The sequence below is a fragment of the Rhinolophus ferrumequinum genome, chromosome 2 (assembly GCF_004115265.2).
Source record: "Rhinolophus ferrumequinum isolate MPI-CBG mRhiFer1 chromosome 2, mRhiFer1_v1.p, whole genome shotgun sequence".
In the NCBI taxonomy this organism is placed as follows: Eukaryota; Metazoa; Chordata; class Mammalia; order Chiroptera; family Rhinolophidae; genus Rhinolophus; species Rhinolophus ferrumequinum.
The window spans coordinates 1,112,661-1,139,773 of NC_046285.1; the positions used below are offsets into that span (position 1 = coordinate 1,112,661).

Below are 27,113 nucleotides of genomic sequence, written 5' to 3' on the forward strand. Positions count from 1 at the left end.
GGCCCTTGTGCACAGGGAGGTGCAGGGAGGTGCAGGAAGGAGTGGGACAGTGCTCCTGGTCCTACAGAGCACGCGGGAGTGCGGTGGCCCACAGAGCTGTCACCTTTGTACTCCCAGGTGGCTTCCTGACTGGCTGTGCTTCTCCCAGCCCCCTGCACCAGGGGGCAGCTCAACCTGTCAGGCAGTTCCCCACGAGCTTCCAGCTGTGAGTTGCTGGCAGCCAACACGCAGCAGCGGGTGCGTGGGTCAGCTGCCCCGTCACGGGGGTCTGACGGGCACTGGTGGCATCTCATATGCATGACGACCTGGACATCCTGGAAGTGCATGCCTCCTCCAGGGTGGTGACGCTGCCTGTGTTGCCTGCCACCCACAGTCTCTACGAAGGACCTGATTGAGACGTGCTGTGCAGCCGGACAGCAGTGGGCCATTGACAATGACGAGTGCCTGGGAATCCCTGAGAGCGGCTCTGAGGGCGACGTCTGCAGGTAGGTGGGTACCCTGGAGCCGGCAGAGCTGCCCATTCACCTGCTCCAGACCTCTGCTTGCCATGGACCCCAAGCCCTGGCAGTGCACGGTAAGCACATGCTTCACCTGCTCCCAGGTGCACATGGGCCATCACACGTGGCAGCTGTGGCTCAGCTGGCGAGGCTTTCCGCAAGTGTGGAGAGCCCAAGACTGGTCCCCAAAGTAAACTGGCCACACAAATTCGTAGTCGGCTAAAACACATGATCAGAGGAGTGTACTTTGGAGCAGGTGCTACGGGACCATCACCACCTGGGACTCACTGGGTGCTGCTCTGAGCACACACACCGCAATGCTACTGCGCGGTGTGCAGCCCACACGTTTTCCTCCCTCAGCTTTGCCCCGCGGTCCTCAGCCCTCTGCTGCCCTAGGGTCTCCGAAAGGCTGGCCTCTCGCTGTCCTCTGCTGCTGCCTGTGCCGATTGTTTCTTCTGACTCAAGTGTGTCAGCAGGGGAGGATGGGGACCCATGCATGCCTTCCCTGTGCCAGGCCCAGAAGAGGCCTTGCTCAGCCATTCACCACTTCTCTTTTCCAGCAACACCATCTTTTCCAACCTACTCATTTTCCAGACAAGGAAGACAGGTTCAGAGAGGTGATGTGATTCACCCAGCATCACACGACCCACTGGGAGCATGACCAGGGTTAGACTCCGTACTTCTTAACATCCAGCACACCTTTAGAAACATTTACATTCTAACCTTGTCTCTTTCCTTCCCCTTCTGTTTTCCTGCCAATTGGGGGCTGTTTAGGAGTTAGAGCTTGCCCCATTCAGCTTCCTGGAGTTTTGAGCTAAGTGGCTGTACTGTGTGCTTATATCCCTTTTGTGATGGGAAGCTCACTACCTCACGGACAGCCACTTCTGTCGCTGGACTGCTCTTGCTGGGACATGTTCTTCCTCACACGGGGCTGAACCAGCCTCCTGTGAGCCTGACTCTGTCCTGGCGCTGCCCTCATGCTGCCGACTCACCAGCTGCCTCTGCCCTAGAGCAGCCCCACAGAGATTAGGAGGCGTGACCAGGGACCCTGGAGGCTGCAGCTCTGCAGGCCCGCCACATAGCCCTTCCCAGGATTTGGTCTTCCTATCTCTGTTGGCCCTGTGGCGGTTCGGGGTGCCGACTGCCCTTTCTCCTTGGTCAGGGACACACAGCACTGAGTCCAGCGAGGTCCAGGCCTAAGTCCTCTTCGTTAAACCAAGGAACAAAGCCTGTGACTTGGTGGGGGCTGTGCTGGCTCTGCCAGTGCCCCTGCACCAGCACAGGTCCCACTCACAGGACCTTGGGCAGGGGCTTCCTTTTTCCGCACCTCAGCTTCTTCCTCTGTGAAATGGGGAGGGTCATTGGGAGGACGGGGCTAGGTCTCAGGTGGGGCTGAGGTGCACGTCTGTTGCAGGACAGCCCAGAAGCACTGCTGCGTGTCCTACTTGAAGGAGAAGAGCTGCATGGCTGGTGCCATGGGGGCCAAGGAGGGCGAGGCCTGTGGGCTGGAGGACAGCGACACCTGTGGCGTCTCCCTGTACAAGGCAAGCTCGACTGCGGCCTTGTGGCCTGGGCCTGAGGGTCCTCAGGGCCCGGGGTGGGGCTCCCCTGCAGGGCTTTTCAGGGTGGTGACCCTCACCCCTGGGCTTGGGCGTCTCTTCATCTGCATAGGAGACATCTTCAGTTATTATGTCGGCCTCCTCACGAAATGTTTCTGACACCAGGCCTGGTGCGCCAGGCCCTGTTTAGGCATCTGGGATGCAGAAACGACTTCCACACGAACATCCCTGCCCTCTGAGGGCCCTCTTTCTGGTCAGGGGGATAGATGGAGACTGAGATGAATATGTTAATGTACGGTGTATTAGAGGTGATGGTGTTAAGGAAAAACTGAAGAGAGAAGGGGCATAAGCTGTGTCAGGAGTGGGGAGCACTGGAATTTCAGCTCACAGTGGCCGGAGATGGCTTCACTGAGAAGGGTGCATTTGAGTAAAACCCTGAAGGGTGAGCCATGTGGATGTCTGTGGGAAGTATCTTCCAGGCAGAAGGAACAGCAAGTGCAAAGGTCCTGAGGCAGGCATATGCTTGGCATGTGTGAGGAGCAGCAAGGAGATCTGTGGTTGGAGAACAGTGACTGGGGGAAAAGTAGCAGGAGCTGAGGCCAGAGAGGTGATGGGGAAGAGCCCGTCCATCATTATGGGGATGGTCGTTTACTCTGAGTGACATGGGAAACAGGAGAGTTTTGAGGAACATTATCTGGGTCCCTTCTGACAATTGTGCAGACCATTCATTGAGGGGGTTCTTCTGTGTGACAGTGCGATCAGGATGGAGTAAAACCTCACCAGGCAGCTGTGGGATAGAGAAGAGGAATAATTACTGCCCTGAGGACTTGGGTTTCAGGCCAGTGGTCTGCAGGGCGCTGGAGAGATTTACAGAAAGAGAGGAGTTACTATGCTAGAACTCATGCTGGCCTCGGGTTGGTAGTTCAGGGACGGGCTGTCAGTTTGGCTACAAGTAATGGGACACTCCCTAAAACATTAGCATTTCTGTCATATATTGGAGGCTAGAGGCAGCCAGGCCAGAGCTGAAGGAGCGAGAGGGTCCATGGTCATCAGGGACACAGGCTCATGCTGTCTCACTGCTTTACCAACTGTAATTTGCTGCCTCCTGGCCCAAGACGGCTGTTTGAGCTCCAGGCAGCAAGAAGGAGGAAGGAGCACCCCCTTTTAAATTATTTTTAATTGTGGCAAATACACATAATGTAAAATTAACCATCTCTGTTATTTTTTAGAGTACAGTTCAGTGGCATAAATGCACTCACATTATTGTGCAACCATCACCATCCATCTTCAGAACCCTTTACAGCTTCTCAAACTGAAACGGTTTCCATTAAACACCAACTCCCCATTTCCCCTCCCCCAGCCCCTTGGCACCCACGATTCTACTTTCTGTCTCTGTGAATTTGACTACGCTAGGGCCCTCATCTAAGTGGAATCACACAGTATTTGTCCTGTTATTATCTGGCTTATTTCACCAAGCACATTTTTAAGGTTCATCCATGTTGTAGCATGTGCCAGAATTTTCCTTCCTTTCCAAGGCTGAATAATATTCCATTGCATATTTTGTTCATCCATTCATCCGTTGATGGATACTTGGGTTGCTTCTACTCTTGGCTGTTGTGACTAATGCTTCTGTAAACACGGGTGTGATAAGCCCCTCTTTTGATAACAGACAGTAATTCCACTTACATCACATTCGCCAGAACTTAGTCCAGTGGCCACACCTAGCTGCAAGGGAACCTGGGAAATATAGTCTTTATTCTGGAGAGGTTATGTGCTCCACTGAAAATTGGGAAGAAGGGAAAACAGACATTGGGATCGACACCTGGCTAGTTGTGCAGCAGAGGACAGGGGCAAACTAGGACTTTGGAACAGTTTCAGGAAACAGCACAAAAGGAGGTATTTAGGGGAGAGGGGGGAAGGAGTTGAAGAAGGCACAGTGTCACAAGCCTGGATAACTGTGACAGGGACCTCTGGAGGAGGCAGCATTTGGGAGATGATTTTGACTTCAATTTTTGTCATGTTGGGGATAGTTTTTCCTAAAAACAACTGATATTACGGAAAGCACTTAGTTGACAGGCAACTTTAGAATCCCTTTTTTCTCTGTATGTTTGACTCTGGATCAGTCTTCTTTTCTGAGCCTCAGCTTCTCCATCTATAAAATGGGGACAATAATGTATGTCCTATGGGGGGGATAGTGAGGATCAGAGGTAATGCAAACTAAGTATTTATTAAGTACATGGTGGGTTTTCCAAGTGTGAATGTTCACCGTTGGGTGATGCAGGTCTGGAGTATCAGTTAGCTGTTGCTGTGTAACAAACAGTCCCAAAATGTGCTGACTTATGAGTGGCTTATCTTATGAGTCAGTGTAATTTTGCCGACCTGGGCCATGCTCAGCTGACCTTGGCTGCGCTCACTTATACATCTGCCAGCAGGTGATGGCTCTACTGGCACTAGATGATTTGGGATGGCTGAAGCTGGGACTCTTCTCTACTCCGTGTGGCCTCTAGCAGGCTAGCATGGGCTGTTAGGTAGAATTCTAAATTTGTAATATATTCCCAGGGAAAAAAGCTGGGAAAGATATGCATGGAAATTTTAAATAGTTATCTCAGTTGGAAGGAATTACCAATAATCATTATTTTATTATCATTTCTGTGTATGTAAATTAAAATGACCAGTGCACCTTCCCCAGGCGTCATGGTTGGCTCCAAGTTCCGCCTCCGTGATGAAGTCTGCTCTGACCCCGCCAGACCTCACTGGTCTCATCCTTCACACTCTTTTAGCCGCGATTATCCATGTTAACGACTGGGCAGGGTCCTGACGGGGTAGAAGTGTTAAAGGCCTTTGGAGCTGCCACTTCTGTCTCATCTTGTTGCCAAAGCATGTCATGAGGCACGACCAGTAGGTTGGGAAATACTCTATATTGATTGGAAGACCTGCCCTATCACATTGCAGAGATGGTGGACACAGGGAGAGGAAACTATTGGGCCATTATTATAGCCACAGCAGTTTGAACATTAAAGATTTCCGAGGTAAGCAGTCTGGGACAGGGTGCATCTGCACAGTATCTTCAGGCACCCTGGCTTCTATTTTTCTGCTCAGTCATCGTTAACTTGTGGCTTCCATCTTGAAGGTTACCTCATATCCCAAGATGGTTGCTAGTCTTCCAGCCATCATACCTGTTCCAAAAAGGACCTAGGGGGCATGCAAAAAGGATGTACTTCCAAGCTGAATCAGCCTCTGTTAAAAGCTCTTTTGAAAGTTTCACCCAGTGACTTCTTTCTCTGACTGCAAGGGACCCTGGAAAATGGAGTTGTTTAGCTGGCCTAAATAGAATCAGTCCACTAGTATATATGGGGGCAGGGAGCTAGTGGATGTGGCTGGGGGTTAACTTGTAGTTCTTTTCACAAGAGGCCGTTTATTAATTATTTCAAAAAACACTCATTAGCCCTACTCTGAGCCAGACATGGGGAATGGCACAGGTAAGTCCTGCACCGTTGGAGAGCACATAACGGACAGAAGAAACAAGACAGGATTAATTCTCTCTCATTTATCACCTGTCCCTCCGAGCCTGACCCAGGCTGCACCCTGGGGCCCGCAGCGAGCCCTGTGGGGAGGGAGATGGGCTCTGAGGAGCCAGGGTACGGCAGTGACCACGTGTCTCTCTCTAGCAATGCTGTGACTGCTGTGGCTTGGGGCTCCGTGTGCGTGCTGAGGGCCAGTCATGCGAATCCAACCCCAACCTGGGCTACCCCTGCAACCATGTCATGCTCTCCTGCTGTGAGGGCGAAGACCCCCTCATTGTCCCCGAAGTCCGCCAACCTCCTGAGCCTGAGACCGCACCACAGAAAGGTGGGTGCTGCCCACCCTGGGACACAGGGTATATGGGATATTTGGATGAGAGGGAGAGAACTGGTGGGGTTTCTAGCCAAAGCTGGGTACCCTCTGTCCTTCTGTGCAACTCTGGGTCCACAGCCATTTGTGGCTTTGAGGCACAAGTCCTGCTCTAGACAAAATTCTTCCGTGGCTTTGTTAACCTACACATCCATACTTTTATCCATCCATCCATTTCAACCATCCCCCACCCATCCTCTGGTCTATTTCTCCATCCATTCATCCATCCACTATACCATTCAGACATCATCCCCTTGCCCGTCCATCCATCTGCTTACTCACCCACACACCCAGCCATCCACTTGCTCGTCTATCCCATTGACTCAGCCATCCATCCGTCCGTCCGTCCGTCCGTCCGTCCGTCCATCTGTCCATTCGTCCCTCCAGTCATGTGTTCATCCATTCATCCGTCCAGTCTTCTTTCCCTCCCTCCCACCCTCCTTCCTCCCCTGCCTTCCCTTCCGTTCCCCTCCCTCCCTCCCTTCTTCCTTCCCTCTGTCCCTCCTCCCCTCCTCTCCCCTCCCTTCCCTCCCCCCCTCCTTCCTTTCTTCCTTCCCTGTCCATCTTCTTATGCATTTACCCACCAGCCTGGTCAGCAAACCTTTCACTCACCTTTCCTTGTATTCATCCATCCTCCGTCCTCTCACCTGTGCCATCCTTACGTTCTTGGGGACGGGTGTAACTAGTACAGAGAAGGCATTTGTGAGTGTTGACCCGCTTACCTGATCAGCCCCTTCAGGCTTGCACTGTCTTTTATGTCTGTGTTCTCAGTTTCTGGCCCCGAAGAGGCGCTAGCAAAGGACTGAACGAGCAATGTGTTTGTTTGGCAGCCCCCATCACCACCAGACCACAAGTCCTTTGAGGGCTGACCAGGCATATGCCCTTGCCCTCTCTATCCCCATTCCCAGCGGCCTTAGGCAGTGTGGGGGGGCAGCTCCAGGTGACCACGTGGGGCTTGGAGCCTGTGTTTGCTCCTGCTTGAGGGTCAGGAGCCACGTCTGGGAGCCTCCAGCCCTCAGTGTCCCTGGGTCTCCTCCCTCCTGTTCCCTACATATGCTGTGGTCACTGTTCTAGCTGCCATGTCCAGCCTCTGTCACCCTAACCAGCTATCTTCTGGACTCGTGGCTATTAACCTTCTTTGTGCTGTGGGCCACCAGGAGCCCAACGATGGTATCCCAGTGAGTCCACGGATGTCCTTTGTCCAGCTTGATCTGGCAGCCCTGGGGCTGGTGCCATGAAAGCCCTGGCAGGTCACCTGTGCAGGCGTTCACACCTTTAGTCTTGACCAGCTTGGGACCAGATGGCCAGGAGAGTTCCAGAACCACCAGCCTAGTGTTTCCTCCAGCTGTGTGTACCATCTGGGGCCCCTATGGGCCTGTCCTGTCACTTCAAGGATTGGGAATGAAAGCCCCAGAGGTTGTTCTAGAATCAAGATTAACTCTTGGTGTCTGGAGTTCCGTAGACCTGGTTGGGATCCCACCTCCACTGCTCTCCTCTACAAGTTGTGGCCCTTTGTGGGGAGAAACCTGGGATTCTGCTCTTACCTCATCAGTGTGGGGACAGATGACAGGATGCTCGTCAAGAGCTTCTGACAGTACCTGACAAAGCACTCAGAGTTGCCACCCTGTTACTGTTGCCACGTTTTCGCAGTACAGAGGAGGAAGCTGCGGCCCAGAGAGCAGCAGGGCCTCAGCCCAGGTGCACAGCATGTCTTTGGCATAGTTGGGACTGGACTCTTTGACTCTGGATTTCTGGTGTCCTGCAGTTGAGCAGACCCAGTCATCCCTGAGTCTCTGTCATCATAATGCAGCACAGTGGAACCCTGTGCATGGGGTTAGAACACCCCTTGTCCACAGGCTACAGGGCCAGGGCTCCTAGGAGCAGAGCCTGCTCCCTGGGTACAGGGCTTCCTGGATGTGATGGTGGGCGCAGCAGACACCTGACCTCGCAGTAGGGCGGGGCCGCAGCCAGTGTATGGAGAATGGGCCAGGCCAAGCCAGGGGAAGTGGCCAGCCTCACCAGGCCAGCATGGGCACGAGGCTGTCCAGTCCAAGGAAGTGCCACTTGCTGAGGTGAGCTGTAAGGGGCTGGTTGGGCATGGTGTGAAGGCCAAGTTAGTACCCATGAGTCTGGTTCAAGGTAGGATTTGGGATGAAGCCTGGCTTCAGGGATCAGGGGGCCGAGAAGAGTCCAGAGCCAGAGGTATGTGTTCCTCTCCTCCGGTAAGGAACTGGTAGGTGACCTGGGCCTTGGGATGCAGGTGGCAGGTTCAGACTTACCTGGTCCCGTCCTGCTCAGGGAACCTTCGGCAAATCCCTGTGTTCCTCTGAACCTCAGAGTGCGCTCTGCTGGGCAGATCGTTGTGAGAAATCTGCTGATGAGGACGTGAGCCCCAGAGATGCTGCTTAGCATGCGGCATGCCCAGCACGGCCCAGGCCCGGGTCCGTCTGCTGCCAGCTCGCAGTGCTGGGTGTCCAGAGGGCTGGCCTACCAGGCAGCGCAGCCCAGCGGGCAGGCACCGGGCCTGGGCTGACTGGGCTGGGGCTTGATGGAGCTCCCTCAGTATGAAGCATGTCCCTGAGGTGTGACCTCGTGCACTGCTCCCTTGGGGACTTGGCTGCCTGGTGCTGGCGGGCAGAGCAAGGCTCTGGGCCGACGTGGAGCGTGGAGGGGTTGCAGGCCTTACCCTGCCCCGTGACTGCCATGTGATGAGCCTTCCAAGGCAGCTCGGCCTTAGAGCCTTCTCTCCCATTCTCACCTGCTCCCTGCTGCAGCCTGGGAGGCATGGAGAGACCTGGTGGTGTTGAAGGTGACACAGCTAGGGAAGGCTCAAGTGAGGGTTCAGATCGCAGTCTGATGGAACCCAGGTTTGGGGCCCTTTCTGTTGCTCCCCTCGCTGATGTCACTAATCTAAGGGTGTGAATCCAATCCAACACTTCAGGCAAAGCTTCCTGAGGGCTATTGTAGACCTGACTCATGGGTTCGCTCTTATTGCTGAGGGTCAGTCCGTCCACCCATCCATTTATTCTCCCGCCCAGCCATCATCCATCCGCCCATCCATCCATCCATCCGTCTGTCCATCCACCTATCCCTCATCCCTCCGTCTGTCCATCTGTCCCACCTACCCGCCCTTCATCCGTCCGTCCACCTGTCCTCAGCTGGGCCGGCAGATGGTTCGGACGAGCGCCTGCACTGACTTGCTGAGGGCCTGAGGTCTCAGCCACCTGCTGGGCCCACCCAGCTCCTATCATGCGTGCTGACCCCCACCCCAGTTTCAGAGGCGCAGGTGGGGAGCCGGGAGGCCCTGTCACTGGGCATGGAAACCGAGCTGCCCAACAGCCTGCCCGGAGATGACCAGGACGAGTGCCTGCTCCTGCCCGGCGAGCTGTGCCAGCACCTGTGCATCAATACCGTGGGCTCCTACCGCTGCGCCTGCTTTCCTGGCTTCTCACTGCAGGGCGATGGCCGCACCTGCCAGCCAGGTAAGGGCCTGGACAGTCGGGGTGGGGCCGAGGCTGACCTTGCCAGGGCAGTGTGGCATTCCTGCAGTGGGGACTGTGGGGTACTTCTCCTGCCACCTGCACATTGGAACCGGCAGGAGCGGGAAGCCCCTGCCGATGGACTCCGTGAGGCCAGACAGATAGGCTCCCTCTTGAACTCCATCTGCAGGGGCAGCCCTAGTGCTCTGCCCTGGATTTCAGTGCAGGGCCAGGACTCAAGCCACAGGGGCTCTCACCAACCCAAGCTGTATCCCCAGTGCCAGGCCCATGGTACTTAGGCCCCGGTCGGCCGCCCAGGAGGCTGCCATAGCCCCTGGTCTGGGAGGTCTTTCTCCCTGCCAGCTTCCAGGGACAGATTTGTTGTCAATCTGGAAACTCACTCCCTGTCTTACTTGCTTCCTTTGCCCTGAATAGCTGTGAGATTAGTCTGGTTCAAGGTATGTAGCTCCCTGAACCTCAGTGTTCTCTCCTGTGAAGTGGGTGGGGAAGGATTAAGTAGTCTCAATCCAGTGCCAGCTTGGTGCCTGTTAGTGCCTGAGCCCTGGCTGCAGACGTGAGGCAGACCTCCCTCTCCTGTCTGCTCTGCCTGGGACAGACGGTGGCCCCCCACGGCCGAAGGCTGCAGAGGAATCCTCGCTGAAGCCAGACTCCTCCCAAGTGGCCCCCAACACCATCTTGCTCCCACGGCCACAACCCAACACCTGCAAAGGTAACCTGGGCCTCAGGGTGTGTCTGGGCTGCTTGCAGGTGGTGAGCTCTCCAGTGCTGGGTGTGTGCAAGGTGGCCCCTGTCCAAAGGGTGCTTCTGTTGGAGGGTTGGTTGGTCTTGCTGTCTGAACTGAGTGTAGCTAAGGAGGTGAGATTGGGGGCAGGGTCAGCCTGGGATGAGAGGGGAGATGAGAACAGAGGACAGCCTGGGGTTGTTGTATGTGACCCCAGGCAAGCCAATTAGCTACTTTTTGGGTCTCGGTTCCTATAAAGTTGAGAGAAGAACTCCTTGCTTGTGGAACTGTCCTGGAGACTGCCTTCAGTAACACGTAGAGCGTTCTTTCCGTTTGTTGTTCTGCTCCTCCCTTCCTTCTTACTCCTTCTCCCCATCGTTTCTCTGTCTCCTCTGTCTCCTTCTCACTCCCACTGCTGTTACTTGAGCGAGGGGTCTGGTCTCCGAGTGGTGCTGGCATCTGGAGATCGAGAACATTGTCCCAGACACCAGCCCGTGTATGAGCCGGCCTACCAGGGAACTTGTATAAAGGACCAAGAGTGGGATTCCTGGGCTTCCCGTCCCGCCATCTCGAGCTCAGAGCTGGAGGCAATGAGCCTGGTGGTGTCTGATTCCGTGTTGCTTCCTACAGACAATGGGCCCTGCAAGCAAGTGTGCAGCCTTGTCGGGGACTCCGCCATGTGCTCCTGTTTTCCCGGCTACGCCATCATGGCGGACGGTGTGTCCTGTGAAGGTGAGCACCGTGGGGGGCCCAGGGTGGGGATGGGACACACGGAATGAGGGCGGTGGTCCTGATCTAAAACTCACTGTGTTGGTGAGGGAACAGGTGTGGCGGCTGTAATGGAGGGCCTCTGCTACCTCTCATGTCACCATGCACAGGTGTACGTGCAGCCCAGGGTGGGTACACAGGTTGGCCAGGGCTGCACAGCAGTGCTCCCCAAACTTCAGTGTGTGCCAGAGTCATCTAGAAACCCGGTGACAGCACAGACCCTGAGAATTCCACAGAATCCCCAGAGATCCTGACCCAGTAGGTCTGTCAGAGGAACTGAGAATGTGTATTTCTCACCAGATCCCCGGAGCACACTCCAACTCCCCTGTCCTTGGGGTCACCCCTGTCTGCATGGCCCAAGTTGTTTCTGACCACATTGTCCCCGTTCTGGCCGTGGGTGGAAAAAGGGAAAGGGAAGTGCATGCCCAGTTATTGTAAGGCAGGACCAAGATTGGTATTCATCCCTCCCACTTGCCTCCGGTGGGGAGCAAGACTGGGGAGTAGGAGCCCCCATCTGTGCAGCACGTGCTCAGTTCTGTTACTGAAACCAAGGAGGGGACAGGAGATGTTGGTGACAGTTAGCTACCACTGCCATGCACAGAGGGTCGAAGAGGTTCCGGAAGTACATCCCTCTCACTCCAGCGACCCTGGTAGGTCTGGGTCTTACCTCACTGGGGCCTCTGTGGGGCCCGGTGGCCTCCTGTGAGGTGGGGGCATTGGGTCCCACCCTGCTGGGGCGGCTTTCTCAGTGAGTGAGGCGTGGAGAACAGTCTGAGAGGCCTCGTGACTGCACCTTTCCCCCAGACACCTGTCATGTCTGGAGGCAGGACAGACATGCAGCGTGCAGATGGGCTAGGACACACTTCAGATTAGGGTCAATCTCAGGAGATGTGACCCGGGTGGGTATCTGGGGGAACCTGGATTAAACCTCTGGGAAAATGCCGACGTCCCTGCCAGAAGCTGACACCCCTAGTTAGCCCCTCCACTGAGGCTGTTTTCTGATGTGGATGAAAACCACCCAGTGCCCAGAGAAGGCAGGAGACTTCCCCAGGGCACACAGCATGGTGGTGACTGGCAGGTGTTTGTCTTGGGTGGTGGGGACAGATCTCCGGTGCCTGCTGGGCTTCACTCCCCCCAGAGCCCTGAGGATGTGAGGATGTTTCTGTCCTGGGTTGGGACTCCTTTGGGTCCAGCCAGGCTGTGGGCCAGTGTCTCTGTGTCTCCAGGCTTCCCTTCCTCCTCTGCAGGGCCTGGCGGGAGAGGCGATGGGGCCCAGGCCAGAGGTTGCAGACGGGCATTCTGAGCGTGCAGCCCATCCTGCAGGGGAGTCCTGCTGGGCTCTACCCTGTTTACTCAAACTAGTTACCAACCATGAAAAACTCAAGAATTTGTTTTGAGTGTCCAGATGGCAGTTTCCTATTGAAGCTTTGTAAAACCTGCCAGCCAGGGGCCTGTAGCCCCGATCCCCCTCTGAACAGAGCACAGGCCCAACGTGCCTCTAGAGTCCCCCTCACTCCGCGCCTTGGCCCGTCTCCTGTTTATGTTGCCAGCCTGGCCCCGTTAGTACTTGAGCTTTCAGCCCCTGCCTTGTGTGGCGCCCCCGGCTGTCTGTGCAGGTGGAACGCCTCCAGAACTTGGGTGGCAGACGGTCCCTGGTTCCGCCCTGCTGTTGGATTGTGGCAGGCTGCTTGCCCTCTCTGAGCCTCACCTCGCCACCTGCCCTGACTGGGGTTCCGGCTCTGACAGCTTTGAACTGTACAAACTCAGACTGGGGCCCAAAGCCCAGACATAGCACTGATGGGCTGGGAGGCCCTGGGCAGCTCCCTACCCATCTCTGAGTCTCAGCGTCCCCTCTGTCACTGGGTGCTCCAGGACAGGCCATGCCCACCTAACAGCCCTTCTGTTTTTCCCTTCTGCGGCTGCCACTAGACCGAGACGAGTGCCTGCTGGGTGCTCACGATTGTAGCCGGCGGCAGTTCTGTGTGAACACCCTGGGATCCTTCTACTGTGTCAACCACACAGTGCTCTGTGCCCAGGGCTTTATCCTCAACGTGCACAGGAAGTGCGTGGGTAAGCGAGAGCCCCTGCTGCCGCCACCGTCATGGCGCTCTGCTCTGCTCCACACCACGCCCGCCACATGCAGCCACATGCTAAAGGGCCTGCCCTTTGCATGTGAGCTCAGCGCAGCCGGCCCCCCCCATGCTCCGTGTCACGTCCTCCGTGTCCTGGTGTCTGTCCCGCTTTTCCACCAGTGCCCCTGGGAGGCTGCTTTCCCCAGGCATGCGCCTGAGAGTCAGCACACTCCGAGTGACGTGTGACCTGGCTGGGCCTTTGAACGAGGAGGTCAGCCCTCTGGGCAGCAGGATAGGGCGTGTGAGGTCTGCAGGCAGAGGCCTGGGTCTGAAGCGGGATCCTCTAGTGGCTCTGTGGCCTTCATCAAATGACTTCCCGTCTCCAAGTGTCAGTTTTGTCATCTGTAAGGAGGCGCTGAGGACGTGGATGCTCCTTTGGAGGTCATCGGGACAGTAGAAAGGCTGGGGTACAGCGAGCACGTGAGGTCAGCTGCTGAGATAGTTCTTAGGTGCATCCAGGGCCCCCCGGGGTAAAAGGAAGGAGCTGGGGTCTGGCAGACCCGGCGTTGCACCCCAGTTCGGTGTTCATTTGCTGTGTGCCCCTGAGCAGTGGAGCTCTCCTCTCCGAACCTGTTTCCTGACCTCTAAGCTTAGGGCTCGGAGGATAGGGCAAGGGCTGGCACCCAGGTCTTCGCCTGCACACGGGTGGGGCCAATGCTTGGTAACAGCTTGTCCCTCTTGCCTCTTGATGGCCATGTGGGCTGGGCACTGGGCCTCCAGGTTTGCTCTGTGGGCAGTGAGAAGGGCGGGCTTGATGCTCTCCCAAGGTGGAAGAAGTATGGCCCTGAACAGAGATGGACCCAAAGGAGCAGGAACTTGGGGCAGACTGGCAAGTGCTGCAGCAGAGATACAGGCAGAGGGTGAGGTCATTCCGGCTGGTAGCATCTGTACACACTTCCTGGAGAAGGTGGCATTTGCACTGCTCTCCAAGGACAGCTAGGACTTGGAAATCAGGAAGGGCATGCATGCTGGAAGGAGTAGCTCGAGCCAAGGTGTGGAGGTGGGAGCAGTGCAGAGTGCATTCAGGGCGCATGAGCAGAGCCCAGTCTTTCTTTGTGCTTGGGGACCATGTCCAACCTGAACGTGTCCTCTCCTCACCCTCCACTGCTGGGCACACAGGCCCACGGTACTGGGCTGAGCGGCTGCTGCACACGTTTGCCCTTGGCCTCCGGGCATCGGCACAACATGCTTGTCAGAGCTGGGCAGCTCTCCTGTCTGGGTATGTCTGTGTGTCTGGGAAGGCGGTCCCCCTAGGGCCTGCAGGCACCCTACTGCTTTCTATGCCGGGTATGCAGGCTCCACTGGTGGCCTGGGGAGAAGCCCTTGTGCCAAAAGGTGTCGCTGGGCAGCAGGAAGACATGTTCTGGGATTAGAAGAGCAAAGGCACATTCCATTCAGCAAAATGTATGAGCTCACAGTCTCATGCTTTCAGTTTTTTCCCTCCTCATTGATCCTGCAGACTTTTCAGGGTCTCGTCTTTGCCCTTCTGCTCCATTTCCATGTTCACGTCACCATCTGTGAGCATTCATGCTTTCCATCACGTATTCATCCACAAACATACACTGGTGTCTTCTGTGGTTCACGTCTTAGCTCCAGGCATGTGTGTTAACCCCGGCTGATGAGATGGGACCCCGCTGCCCAGACGGAGTATGGTTTCTGCAGCCGGCTTGCCTGGGTTCAAATCCTGACTGCCGCTTTCTAGTTGCAAGCCCTTAGACAAGACATTTAACCTCTCTGCACCTCAGTTTCCTCAGCTGTAAAACCAGTTACTGTGGAGACGAAATGAGTGATGTCATTATGGTGTTTCAATCACTGTGTCATACTGAGGCAGTCTGCATGGTAGTGATGAGTCTGGGACTTGACAAATCTCTGCTGAATGGATGGATGGACGCATGGACGGAGGGACGGGAGCTGCAGTGGGGCTAGGCTGGGTGGTGACGGGCACGTGGCCTGTGGGGACACCCCTGTGCTTTGCTGTTTGCCTTTTGTCCCTGCCCTTTGGGGACTGTCTTGGCCCCTGGGAAAAGTGTGCTCAGTGGGCTGGGCTGCGAGAATTTAGGAGGGGGCACCTCTGGCTCTGGGGCCCAGGCCCCAGCAGGGGAAACGGCCCCGTTCTGGGCTGAGCATTGGTTCTGTTCTTGCTGCTGCCGTGTGCAGGCTGCCTCACTTTGCTCTGGCCACATGCCCTCTTTTCCTCGATGAGACTGTCGCAGGATTGTGGAATGGCAGTTCCGGGAATTGCCCGGTCCCTAGCGAGCCTCCCTAGTGAGTGGTGTCTGCTGTTGATCACCATGATTCCTCCTGGGTTGCGGGCTCCTGGGCTCCAGTATTTCTGGACTCCTGGGAATGTGTCTCCCTCTGTCAATCTAGCATGCAAATTAGAAGTTTTTCTCCTGCCCAGCCAAGCCTTCCTTGGAAACCGCTGGCCCAGAACTCTGTCTTTTCCTCCTCCTCCTCATCCCCACCCAAACCGCGGCAAGCCTGGCCTTACCCATTTGGTTCACCTGTGAGTTTGGGGGTCTCTTTCCCCGCAGCCCTTCACCCCTCCTCTCCACTTGTAGACTCAGCTCAGCGATCACTGCGCTCTGCCAGCCCATGGCCCAGAGAAGGCAATACTATGGCCTGGAGACTGCACAGCTTTTCTGCCCAGAGTCACCACCCCGTCTGTGCTGTCTCCCTCGCTGGGCTGGCAATTCCTGGAGGGCAAGAGCTGGGGCTGGCACTCCCGCTTGGCCACGTGGGCCTAGCACAGATAGTGCTAGTTAATGTGTGTGCAGGAATAAATGCATCAGCGATGACTGCCACACCTCCCCTGCCAGGACGAACGTGGAGACGGGCCCTGGGCTTGCCTCCATGCATGCTTAGCACGCGACCTGGAATAGTGTCTGAGTGGGGGAACCCCCGACGGTCTTCTCCCCGAGCCCTGCTGCTCCTTCTGCTCTCCCCTCTCTGGCTTCTCCCTTTCCCGGCTGCTCCTCCTAGACCTCCGTTCTTGGCCCCTTCTCGCTGTGCCCTGCCCCCCCAAGATGATCTCAGCAGCTGACCCCTCTCACATTGGTACCTCCACTCAGACCCCTGCCATGAACTCAGACGTGTGTCTCCAGCTGCTCTTGACTCTGAAATTCAGTGTGACCACAGGCTCCGGATCTTCTCCTGTACGCCGGCTTCTCCCAGCCACCCCTGTCCCAGGGGCTGGTCCCTCACCTGGCCAGCTGCTTGGCCAACAAGCTTTGCAGACCTCTGTGTCCTTTTTCTCTCACCCTTGGCTCATCTATTGGTGCATCCTGTCTGTGCCACCTTCACAGTATTTTCCAGAACTGGACTGACTGCTTCTCCTCACCTCCATGGGTGGCAGTTTATCATCTCCTATTCTAATAGCCTCCACCCTCATCCCTGGAGTATTAACACCCAGCCAGGGGACCATGTTACAAATAAGTGAGAGCACTTCCTTCCTCTGCTGGAACCCTCCATGGCTTCCACCTCCCTCCATATCTCCTAACACTCTTTTCCCCCTGCAGCCACACGCCCCCGGCCACCCTCCAATGTGCCTAGCAGGCCCCCACCTCAGGGCCCTGGCATGGGCTGCCCCCTCTACCTGGAATACCTGCCGGCCTCATTGTGTCCCCTATTTAAGTGTCCTTTTCTCTGAGGACCCTCTATGACCGACTTCAGTGGCGCATGCTCACCCTCACCCCCTTTTCCTGCACCCTGCTCTGTGTTTCCCACAACACTCACGAGCACCCTCCTTGTCACATGTGCGTTTCTTCATCTGCTGGACCTCCTCCACTTGAGTGTCCCCACAATGGCAGGGATTTGTTTGTGTCGTTCACCGTGTATCCTGGCGCCAAGGACAGTGCTTGTTGGCACACGGCAGGCCCTCGGTGAATCCTTATTGAATGACTGGATGCATAGACGAGTGGCCGTCAGTTGTGTGCTGCTCTCTGGGCGCTCAGCCGCCATCCCGGCAGCGCCCTGTAGCCTCTGGTGCCCTCACTGTCCCCGCAGACATCAACGAGTGTGTCACAGACCTGCACACGTGCAGCCGGGGCGAGCACTGTGTGAACACAGTGGGCTCCTTCCGCTGCTACAAGGCTCTCACCTGCCAGCCGGGCTACGCCCTCGAGGACGGCGAGTGCACAGGTGAGCACAGCGTCTGCAGGCCTCACCCCTGACCCGCCCCTGGCCTGCAAGAGCCACGAGCTCCCGGCACTTGGGTTTCTTACCCATACGAAGCCCCCCCGATGATGGAGTTTGGAGCAGAGGGGGTGTCTGAGGCTGATGCTCCTGGCTTCCTGTTTCTGGTGTCTCACTGCCACTCATCCCCTCGCCATGCCTCGCTTCCCTTGTCTCTGTGTTGGGGTGGAGCCCCCCATGTCACTTCCATCCCTTTCATTGGAAAATTCTAGCCACCTAGGAAGGAGAATTTTCATTGGACCATTTTCACAGATACTTCCGAGCTTCTCTGTGTGCCTGTGGGGTTCTGGGTGGCAGGATGTGTGGTAGGTGACGATGTCCCTGTCACTGACCTCCTGATGAGGGACATGGGGCCACATAGGAAACAGGAGGATGGCAGAGCGACCTCAGGCTGACTGCTACAGTAGGTCGGGTCTAAAGGGGCCCCTGTGGAGTGACGTCAGAGTGCAGACCGACATGACGAGGAGCTCCTGGGAAGGGTGCTCCCGGCAGAGAACAGCAAACATGCGGGCTTTTGAGAGGGGAGAGATCGTGGCATGTTCGAAGAACAGAAAGAGGCTTGGGCTGGGGAAAGCATGCCGGCAGCCTAGAAGGAGGGTACAGACTTGACAGGAGTTTGGAGTCTATTTCACATGTGATAGGAAACATTTTATTTCTAACTGAAAATGTCCCAAAGAATGTCACCAAGGAGGGAAGACCTGCAGTGCTCATTTATTACAGGCCCTGGAGAAGGCTGATGAGAAATAGCCCGGAGGTTGGGTGTGAGCTCAGGGAGGTGGATTAACACGCCCCGTGCAGCAGCCCTGAGCTGGGTGTGGAGTTGGGGGTGGGATGAGCTAGGAGGGGAGATGAGCTCGGCCTCCTCAGCACCTGTGTGCACACCCACAGGGCCAGCCTCCCTCCAAGACCCCAGACACCTGGCAAGAGGTGCCACCTCCCTGGATGTGCCCCAGCACCCCACACCCTCTGACCCTCTCTCATCTGAGGGCGCTGGGCGCCTCCTTCTTAGCGTGGATGTGGAGAGGCTGCCTCTCGGGCAGTAGGCCGTCATTGGCCGGGGCCATTCTGATTCATGTCTTGCTGCCTGGAACCTGGCACGGGGCCTCCCAGAGATTAGGCTGCAGTGGGAAACTGGTGGAAGCCTTGGAAACCAGAGAGTGGGTAGATGGAGGGAAGGACAGAGACGACATACAGATAACACAGGGGCGTTGGTCTGGCAGTGAAGCTGAGTGAGATTTGGCCGGACACTAAGTCTGTGTGTTGCCTTTCTACTCAGCCAATTTCCTGGTCTGTAGAAAAGGCCTGATGTGCCTGCTGTGCAAGAAACAGGAGGGAAAGCTCAGGACCAGTGCTTTGTAAGCTGGGGGGTACTGCGCGGGCGTGGGGTGTGGGTGGGGCCCTCACTGACCTGCTCAGTGCCACACAGTCGGTGGCGGCAGCAGTTCCATCCAGGTCTGACACTTGTGGAGAAGCCTGGACACATGACCGTAGGGATTATAGCATGTGTCCCCATTTCTGCCTGCCCAGGGAAGCCTGGGGCAGCGGTTCAGAGCGCAGGCCCTGGCCCAGGCCCCCTGGCGGTGGAACTGTCTGTGCTTTGGTTCCCCCTGTGTCAGATGGGGTTGCCATGGCCCCTATTTCCTAGGGTGGTTGTGAGGATTAAGCAGATAAGCGCGGCTCAGAGTGCTGGGGACGACGCCCAGTACCACAGAGGAGCTCAGTAAAGTGATGATGTCATCATTCTGTCGTCATTATAGCGTGGGCAGTGACAGCGCTCTGCCTTCCGGGATGCAGTAGCGCTTTGTAACCAGCAAGGTCAGGACGGGGATTTGTGGGCAGGGGCTCGCCAGCCTGCAGGCCCCTGACCCCCTACCTCTGTGCGCCAGATGTGGACGAGTGCGAGCTGGGCACACACAACTGCCAGGCAGGATTCACGTGCCTGAACACCAAGGGCTCCTTCTACTGCCAGGCTCGTCAGCGCTGCATGGAGGGCTTCCTGCAGGACCCCGAGGGCAACTGTGTGGGTGAGTAGTGGGCAGGGGAGCCCTGCCTGGTGTCTTTGGTCATGTGTGGGGGACTCAGCGTGTAGAGATCAGGAAGGCCTGCTTGCTGCTCCTACCCTCTCCTGGCTGCAGTGTCCCTCCTGGGAATGGATGTGCCAGTGCCTGGATCAGGACGTACTTGCCAAATAGAAGCTCTTACTATCCTGAGTTCTCTGACCTTGGCTGAGTTACTTCTCTGGTGACCTCAGTTTACCCATCTATGGGCTTGGACTGGATGAATGTGTACCAGATGTCTTTTAACTGAGCTAATAAGAAGAAATATATCCTGTATCTTTACCTGGTATAGAAACACACGTGCACGCGTGCATACACGCACACATGCACAGGACTGGAACATAAGTCCTACAGAACATTACCCTACTGCATGCGACATTCACTGAGATGTCTGTTTGCAAAGCACGCTGGAGAGACCTTCTAAGTTGGCTGCATGCTGCACTCATGGGGCGAGACCCACAGTCAGTCAGACAGATGCTGGCCTCCTATCCCCTCATGGGTCTCAGGAGATCTCATACTCGCCACCTCCCTTCAGCCGCGTCCCAAAGCCCCTGGCCCACAGCCAGGAGGCTCCACCTTCCCCGCGGCTGCAGAGCAGGCCCACAGGCGAACCACGAGCACCTCTAGTACTCATGGCATCTGGAGTGTAGGCACAATGAAGGGTGCACTCTGATAAACCTGGGGAGGGATGAGACACGGAGAGGCAGGAAGGTGGGCATGGTGCAGGCCGGCCCGTGGCAGAAGAAACGAGCGGTGTTAGAACAGCGTCCGTCACCTACCCTTTCCTTACGAAAGCAGCTTGTGGGGCGGCATCCCCACTTACAGGGAGGACACTGAGAGGCAGAGAGTGGCCTTCACTTTATGTGAAGGCTTTCTCAAGGCACTTTGGGGGTCCCTCTAGCTAGTCTGGGATCTGGAGGCACCCTCTTAACAGTTGCAGCCCAACAGTGTCAGGCCTTGGGAACCCCTCAGGACACCACAGGGCTGTGGGCACGAGAGGGTCCCTGTGATCTGCCCAGGGACACCCAGTAAGGGCAGGGCAAGGTGGAGAGGTGTCTGCCAGGCTGCAAACAGGTCCCCAGTGAGTCTGTCACTGGCAGCATTTCCTGAGCACCTCCTAGGTGCCATGGGTCTAGAGTCGGGGCTGCAGCATTTTAACAGGACATCTTAGAGGGGAGAGATTAAATAAGAAAACACACTTACACAGGTGGCAGTTATGCAAAGGTACTTTAATAAATGATGAAACAAATGGAGGATAAAAGCTCAAAGGAGGGTGGCTTTTCTACCTACAGTGGTCAGGGAGGACCTCCCTGAGGAGGTGACATTGTGGCAGGGCCCTGAGGAAGTAAGGGGGCCAGCCGTGGACGTGTCAGGGGGCAGTGTGTGCCCGAGAAGGGGGGATAGCATGTGCAAAGGCCCTGCCCAGGGCTGTGCCCAGCCGTGGCGGGATGCTGAGCTCAGAGGGCAGGCCTGCAGCGTGTGAGGGGTGAGGTTGACAGGCTGGCAGGTGTGGAGATGCCGGAGCAAGGGCTTGACTCGCTGTAGTTATCCTAGGTATCCCCTCTGCCTCTCGCTACCCCATTAGGAAGTAGCTGGCAGGTGCTTGGGTTCTGGGAGTTGAAACCCCTTGTGCCATGGGACACGAGTGGGACAATCTGACCCCACCGCCCTGACCTGGGCTGGTCTGGAGCCCGGGAGTGGCTGCCTCCTAGTTTGGCCCTGCTGGGGCCTGGGGAGGGGCCGTGCCAGGCTCCCTGTCACCCACACCCCCCTCTGCAGACATCAATGAGTGTACGTCGCTGTCCGAGCCGTGTCGGGCCGGCTTCAGCTGCATCAACACAGTGGGCTCTTACACGTGCCAGAGGAACCCACTGCTGTGCGGGCGCGGCTACCATGCCAATCAGGACGGGACCAAGTGTGTGGGTAAGGCCACTGCCTCCCTGTCCCCTGGCCAGCCTCAGCTGCCTTCATGGGCTCCCAGCCTGGGGGAGGCCAGTGTAGGGCGAGGGCTTGGGCCTCAGGGTACCCTGCGCACCTTCCCCTGCAGATGTGAATGAGTGTGAGGCAGGCGTGCACCACTGCAGGGAGAACCAGCTGTGCCACAACCTCCCTGGCTCCTACCGCTGCGACTGTAAAGCCGGCTTTCAGCAGGACCTCTTCAGCCGGACCTGCGTAGGTAGGTGGGGCTGGTTGCCCAACCCCTCTCTGGCTTCCCTGCCGTGCCCACCTGCCCCAGGCTCCCTGCAGGATGCCCACTCCTTCCTGCAGCCTCTGCCTTGCTCTGACAGGCTTGCCCTCTGGGCTGGACTCCCTGCCTCCTGCTCAGCTGTGGCTCTGCTCCTCTGCTCTCTCAGCCTCTGTCCCCTCCTCTCCTGCCCTTGCTTGCTGTGACTGTCTGTCCCTCATCTCTGCCTCTGGCCTCCCTCCAACACTCTCACTGCCTTTCTCCCCGGTGCCTGTGCCTCCCCTTTTCCGTGTTGGGGCCCCTTCTTACGCTGGGTTCCTGGGTCCCTCTCCCCACCCATCCCCCTCTTCTACCTGGGCTGGAGGGAGCTGGCTTCCAGGCCACCTCTGCCTTCCTTTTGGGCCACTCACCTGCCTCTGTCATCTGCCCACAGATGTGAATGAGTGCTGGACCTCCCCGGGCCGCCTGTGCCAACACACATGTGAGAATACGCTCGGCTCCTACCGCTGTTCCTGTGCCTCCGGTTTTCGGCTGGCTGCTGATGGCAAGCGCTGTGAAGGTACCACTAACCCTGATGTCTGACCTCAGCCTCTGATGCCACACAGATGCACCCACCACGTGCGGAGCCCAAAGCTGTGCCCAGCCTCCACCCTCACACCTTCACCCCCGTGACCCCACCGCTCACCACTTCTGTTCTCCATCTGTGCAGACCCCCCCGGCCGCAGCTGGTCTAGCTGTTTCTTGCTGTGAGCCCTCCCCAAGGGTCAGGGCCCCAGCTGTCTCACACTAGAGAGCCTGGGCCTGTGTGTCATCTCTACCCCCAGATAGGGAGCTCCATGCAGGCGGGGTGCCAGCCCAGCCTCTGCCCCCTGGTAGGTTCTGACCCTGGTCACGACTGCAGTGCCCTGGAGACCAGGCAGGGAAGAGAAGTGAGTAAAACATGACACAGGGCTCATGGCCACCTGCAGAGCCCAGGATTTGCTGGAAAAAGGGCACAGCAGCCACAGCACCCATGGATGGGTGCCACCCAACAGTGCCAGTCCAGGGTGATCTTCCTGGTTGTCCAGATGCCAGAAAGATAGACATTTATGTAAAATTTGCTGCTTTTTCCATGTTGCTGATGGATTTAAACGTTTTAAAAACACGCTATGAGTGAAGCGAAGCACATGAACAGGCTGGACCCAGCCCACGGTTGGCACCTGAGGCTGAGTTCTCACCTGGATGGGATGCACCCCTGGCTGAGGAGGGCACAGCATGTGAGGGGGCCGTGCGCTGTTCCCATGTGTGTTGACAGTGTGGTTGGACCAGGTCTGGAGGGGACCGATAGGGAAGGAGGTCTCGAGGCTTCTCAGTGAGGAGGCAGGGGCTGAAGGAAAGAGTTGTGTGGTGTCCAGCCCCAGTTACCTGGCACCATCTTTGCCAGTCCCTCCCCAGCCTGGAGGCGCTTTCCTGTCTTCCCTCCTGGGGGTGGGGTCTGCTGAGACCCCTGGAGGGGCTGTGTATCTCTCCCCAGTCACTTGGCCTGGCAGAGAGGTTCGCCCTGCCATGGGTCAGGACCAGTCCAGGGGCAGGGGACGGTGATCAGGCCGAGCTACGTCAGATGGCATTTGGATGGGCTCCCAAAGCAGACCTCACTCTCACTCGTGCCTTTGTCTGCATTATAACGGCCTGTGAGCACCTCCTCTGTGCCAGGCTGAATGCAGAGAGCTGTGGGGGTGGGGCCTCTGCCTCCCAGGCATTACGTGGTCACTCATTCACTCCGTGGCCCGTACAACGTCATCCCCACCATCCCTGCCTCACGCCACCTCTCTGCTCCACCATCGGTGGCTGGATGTGAGAGTCAGATGAAGCAGTGTGGCCCCTGGCCCCCAGAAGCTCAGAGCCTCCTAGAGATCATTCGTTCATTTTGTGTGAATGCTGTGTATATTACAAGGTCCTGAGGATCTGGACGTGGATGAGACGGTCTCCGGGGCTCTGCATGATCTGACGTCACCTCCTCCCTCTCTATCCTCGTCACTCTCCTCTGCCACCCTCACCTGCTTGCTGTCCCTGGAGTGCTCCAGGCAGGCGCCCACCTCGAGGTCAGCTCTTGCTGCACCGTCTGCCTGGAACACTTCCCCAGAAGCCCACATGGCGGCAAAACTGTGACCCTCCTAGACACACCCCCGTCCCCTTTGTCTGCAGTCTTTCTCCATTGCATTTGCCACCTCTGACATACTAGTTACTTTACTCATTTAATTAGCTCCCTCCCCTGTTCTACCCCAACACTCACAAGTGTCAGCTCCACAAGGTGGAGATTTTTGTTTGTCCTGCTCATGGCGGCAGGCCCAGACCTAAGACAGGCCTGGCACAGCATAAGAGATCAGCAGTTCTTGGCTCATTGAGTGAAAGACAAGTCCTTGGCCACGGGCAGTCCAGTGGATGCTCCACCTAAGCTGAGAAGCGATCCTTCATTCACCCACATGATCCTTCATTCACCCACACGTGGCTCAGCCCACTCTAATGGAGGCGAGCACCTGCCTCCCTCCCCACCCCCAGGCAGTGCCTGAGGATGTCCTTGTTAGCGCCTAGGTGACAGCTCCCAGAGCCATCTGTACCAGGTGCTGTGGACTCTCATTAGGGCAGCTCTAGCTCCACCTGGAATCTGAGCCTGACCTGTGGCCACCTCCTCCTGACAGCAGGCCAGCCAGGCCTCCACACCAAGCCCCAGCTGTACCCCTGCCTCAGCTGCCTGCCCTAGGTGGGCCCCTCGTCCTTGTCTGGGCCCCAAGGGGAAGCTGGAACTAATGTTCACTCAGAGAAGGCTCCAGGTGAGCCTGGACCCTGGCCCTCATTTCTGGGCTGCGAGATTCCGCCGTGCCCACAGGCTGGTCTCCCTGCAGATGTGAATGAGTGTGAGGCCCAGCGCTGCAGCCAGGAGTGTGCCAACATCTACGGCTCCTACCAGTGCTACTGCCGCCAAGGCTACCAGCTGGCTGAGGACGGACACACCTGCACAGGTACATCTCCTCTGCCCAGGGCTCCTTCCTGAGAGGCACTCCTTCCCATGTACCAGGCTCCCAGACAGTCCCTGCTTGATGGGGGACACACAGAAGCTTTGTCATCAAATCAGAGTTGGAGTCTCATCCCTGTGACTCCCTGGCTGTGTGACCTTGGGCAAACGCTTCCTGAGTCTGACCGTAGGCTCCTCTTCTGCAAAATGGAGTCAGTGGTCTTGACCTCAGTGGGCCGAAGGGTTCAATTGAACACTGCGTCCAGGCCCGCGTCTGGTACCCGACTGGCCCTTAGCTAATAGTAGTGATTATGGAGCAGCCCCAGGAAGCAAGCATGAATGGGAATCCTGTTTTGCTGTGTGGCTTTGGACCCTCTCCTTCTCTGAGCCCTTTGTCCTAAGCTGCCTGGCTGTGGCAGAGAGAGCATGACTGTCAGTGGCTGGGCCCTGTGGTGGGGCAGGGCTCATGAGGGCTGAACCTCTTCTCCGCAGATATTGACGAATGCGCGCAGGGTGCCGGCATCCTCTGCACCTTCCGCTGTGTCAACGTGCCCGGGAGTTACCAGTGTGCGTGCCCAGAGCAGGGCTACACCATGACTGCCAGCGGGAGGTCCTGCAAGGGTGAGCAGGGGTCGCTGCCCACCAGAGCCTGGGCAGGCTGCGAGCTGACATGGAAAGCCCCGCACAGCTTGCTGACACTTGGAGCTGACACCAAGTGGCATAAGCACAGAATAGCAGTGCCTCTGGTGGTCTGTGCCTGGGACGAGGAAGCTGACAGTCTTCGTGCTGTTCGACCCAGCTTAGCATCTTCCAGGCTTGGAGTCCGCTCGGCCTTGCCATGGAAGTGGGGCGGGGATCTGTGCATGCGTATGTGTGTGGGGTGGGGTTCTAACAGGCGTGAGACCTGTCCACTGAGGAGCCACAGTCTCTGTCTTCAGGTATCTGCTGCCAGCCATGGGTCGGGCAGCCAGGCCTTGGACCCGAGGGTAAAGTGGTACCCCAAGGGTAGAGAAAGGGTCACCGAGAGGCTTGTCCCAGAGCCACATGCACAGAGACAGCCTCCCAGGCACAGATACGCAGAGCTGGGAAGGGCTCACAGGAGGAAGGCGGCTTCCTGTCACTGGAGGCCTGCAAAGAGGGGCTGGGCAGTCAGCCGTTAAATCGAGGGGACTACTTCCCTGGAAGAAGAAACAGGTCTGTGACATGTAGTCTTCCTTCTAACCGGGAGAGTCAGGATCTCTAGTTCAGTTCCATTGGGATATACTGAGGCCACCAAATTGTAGACCTGGCAAGCCACCAGGGCAAACCAGGGCAAGGTGAAGTGCAAGGCCTGGAGTGCACCTGGGGCAGGATCAAGGAGGGGCACCAGCCCACCGGCCCTCCTCCTGGCTCCCCAGGTGGTGGGGCTGACAGTCCTGAGGTCCCTGGGTTGCAGCTTTCATCCACTAAGGCAAGCCCTGGTGTTCCTGGGGACCAGCGGCGAGGGTTGGCACCCGGCAGGGTATAGAGTTAGATCAGTGTTGTTCGGGCTGATGGTCGTTACCTGTAAATGGATCCTAAGGTCTAATTAGTAGATATCAGCCAGATGTTTTTTAAATCAATGTAGGACAGATACAGGGTCGCAGGTGGCGTGGATGTGACGTCGGTCAGAGAGCTCTGCCCACAGGACTGTTGCCGTCCACACGTGTGCACTCAGCCGTCCACTTACTGTCGGCTGATGAAAAACTACCACTCCTGATAAATTAGATGCTCTGACGGAGATCAGGTCAGTCAGGGGCTTGGACACCTGCTGGGCTCACAGAAGCCAGCCCGGCCTCCCTACCTGCAAAGCACGCTGCTTTGTAATTTAAAAAACAATCGGTATGGACTCTGAAAAGGTGGGGATTTTACCTGTAAGCTAAGCTGTGTGGGAAATACTTTATGCCTCTAGCATGTGCTTTCAGTGTTGAGACGCAGGCCGTCCCATCTGATAGCAGAGCATACATGTGGTCACTTGTAAGAAGTGACTTTCACTGTTGAAGGCTCTTCCGGGAGAAAACCTGCTCGTGCTCAGACGTTCTCTCCCTGAACCTCCCTCCCTGACCCACACTAGCCAGGGTCCGAGGAATGCCCAGACGGCCCAGGGTGCCTGTGCTGCTCCTGAAGGGCTCCCTGGGCCCAGGCACCGCCAGCACTGACCTCTGACCCTGGGACCCCACAGCTGCCCATGCTGCCCCCCTGCCTCTGCAGCCCCTTCCTAGAGGTGGCGAGGCACAGGGTCCCTCCTGTCCACGCAGCATCACCAGCCAGCCCAGGGAGGTCGGGTGAGGGAGAGGTCCCTCCGCACATGTGACACTTTTATTTTCTCTCCAGACTGTTTTGCTGGAAGTCTCTGTCTGTCACGGGGTAGACGAGGGCACAGCTTGAGGTGCTGGTTCTGCCTGGTCATATCCACTTCCTGGGTCACACTGTGGCACCACGTGTCTGTGGCCACTGACCTTCGGAGCTAAGCAGTTGCCCTCTGTGCTCCCTGGTTGTGTTGGGCCAGACACTGAGGTCTCACAGCTCCGACCGTAGGATGGCCATGGGGACACAGAATGTGTTGCTCAGGTCTCAGCACCGGCCCCTCTTCAGTAGT

At 57.0% G+C, this 27,113-nt stretch overlaps 1 protein-coding gene across 2 annotated transcripts in view; it reads left to right on the plus strand.

Moving 5' to 3' along the window:
- FBLN2 (fibulin 2) overlaps positions 1 to 27,113 on the plus strand; it is a 100,499-nt gene that overhangs the window by 67,720 nt on the left and 5,666 nt on the right. Inside the window, exons 3-16 of one of the 2 annotated variants that reach the window (XM_033089303.1) lie at positions 374 to 485; positions 1,912 to 2,041; positions 5,725 to 5,905; positions 9,220 to 9,429; positions 10,043 to 10,156; positions 10,799 to 10,900; positions 12,866 to 13,006; positions 17,074 to 17,208; positions 19,149 to 19,286; positions 21,099 to 21,242; positions 21,367 to 21,495; positions 21,938 to 22,063; positions 24,387 to 24,503; positions 24,989 to 25,117. In XM_033089303.1, coding sequence (XP_032945194.1) covers positions 374 to 485; positions 1,912 to 2,041; positions 5,725 to 5,905; positions 9,220 to 9,429; positions 10,043 to 10,156; positions 10,799 to 10,900; positions 12,866 to 13,006; positions 17,074 to 17,208; positions 19,149 to 19,286; positions 21,099 to 21,242; positions 21,367 to 21,495; positions 21,938 to 22,063; positions 24,387 to 24,503; positions 24,989 to 25,117 — 1,908 coding nt within the window. The remainder of the gene's footprint in view (positions 1 to 373; positions 486 to 1,911; positions 2,042 to 5,724; positions 5,906 to 9,219; positions 9,430 to 10,042; positions 10,157 to 10,798; positions 10,901 to 12,865; positions 13,007 to 17,073; positions 17,209 to 19,148; positions 19,287 to 21,098; positions 21,243 to 21,366; positions 21,496 to 21,937; positions 22,064 to 24,386; positions 24,504 to 24,988; positions 25,118 to 27,113) is intronic. The other variant, XM_033089312.1, reaches the window with a different exon arrangement.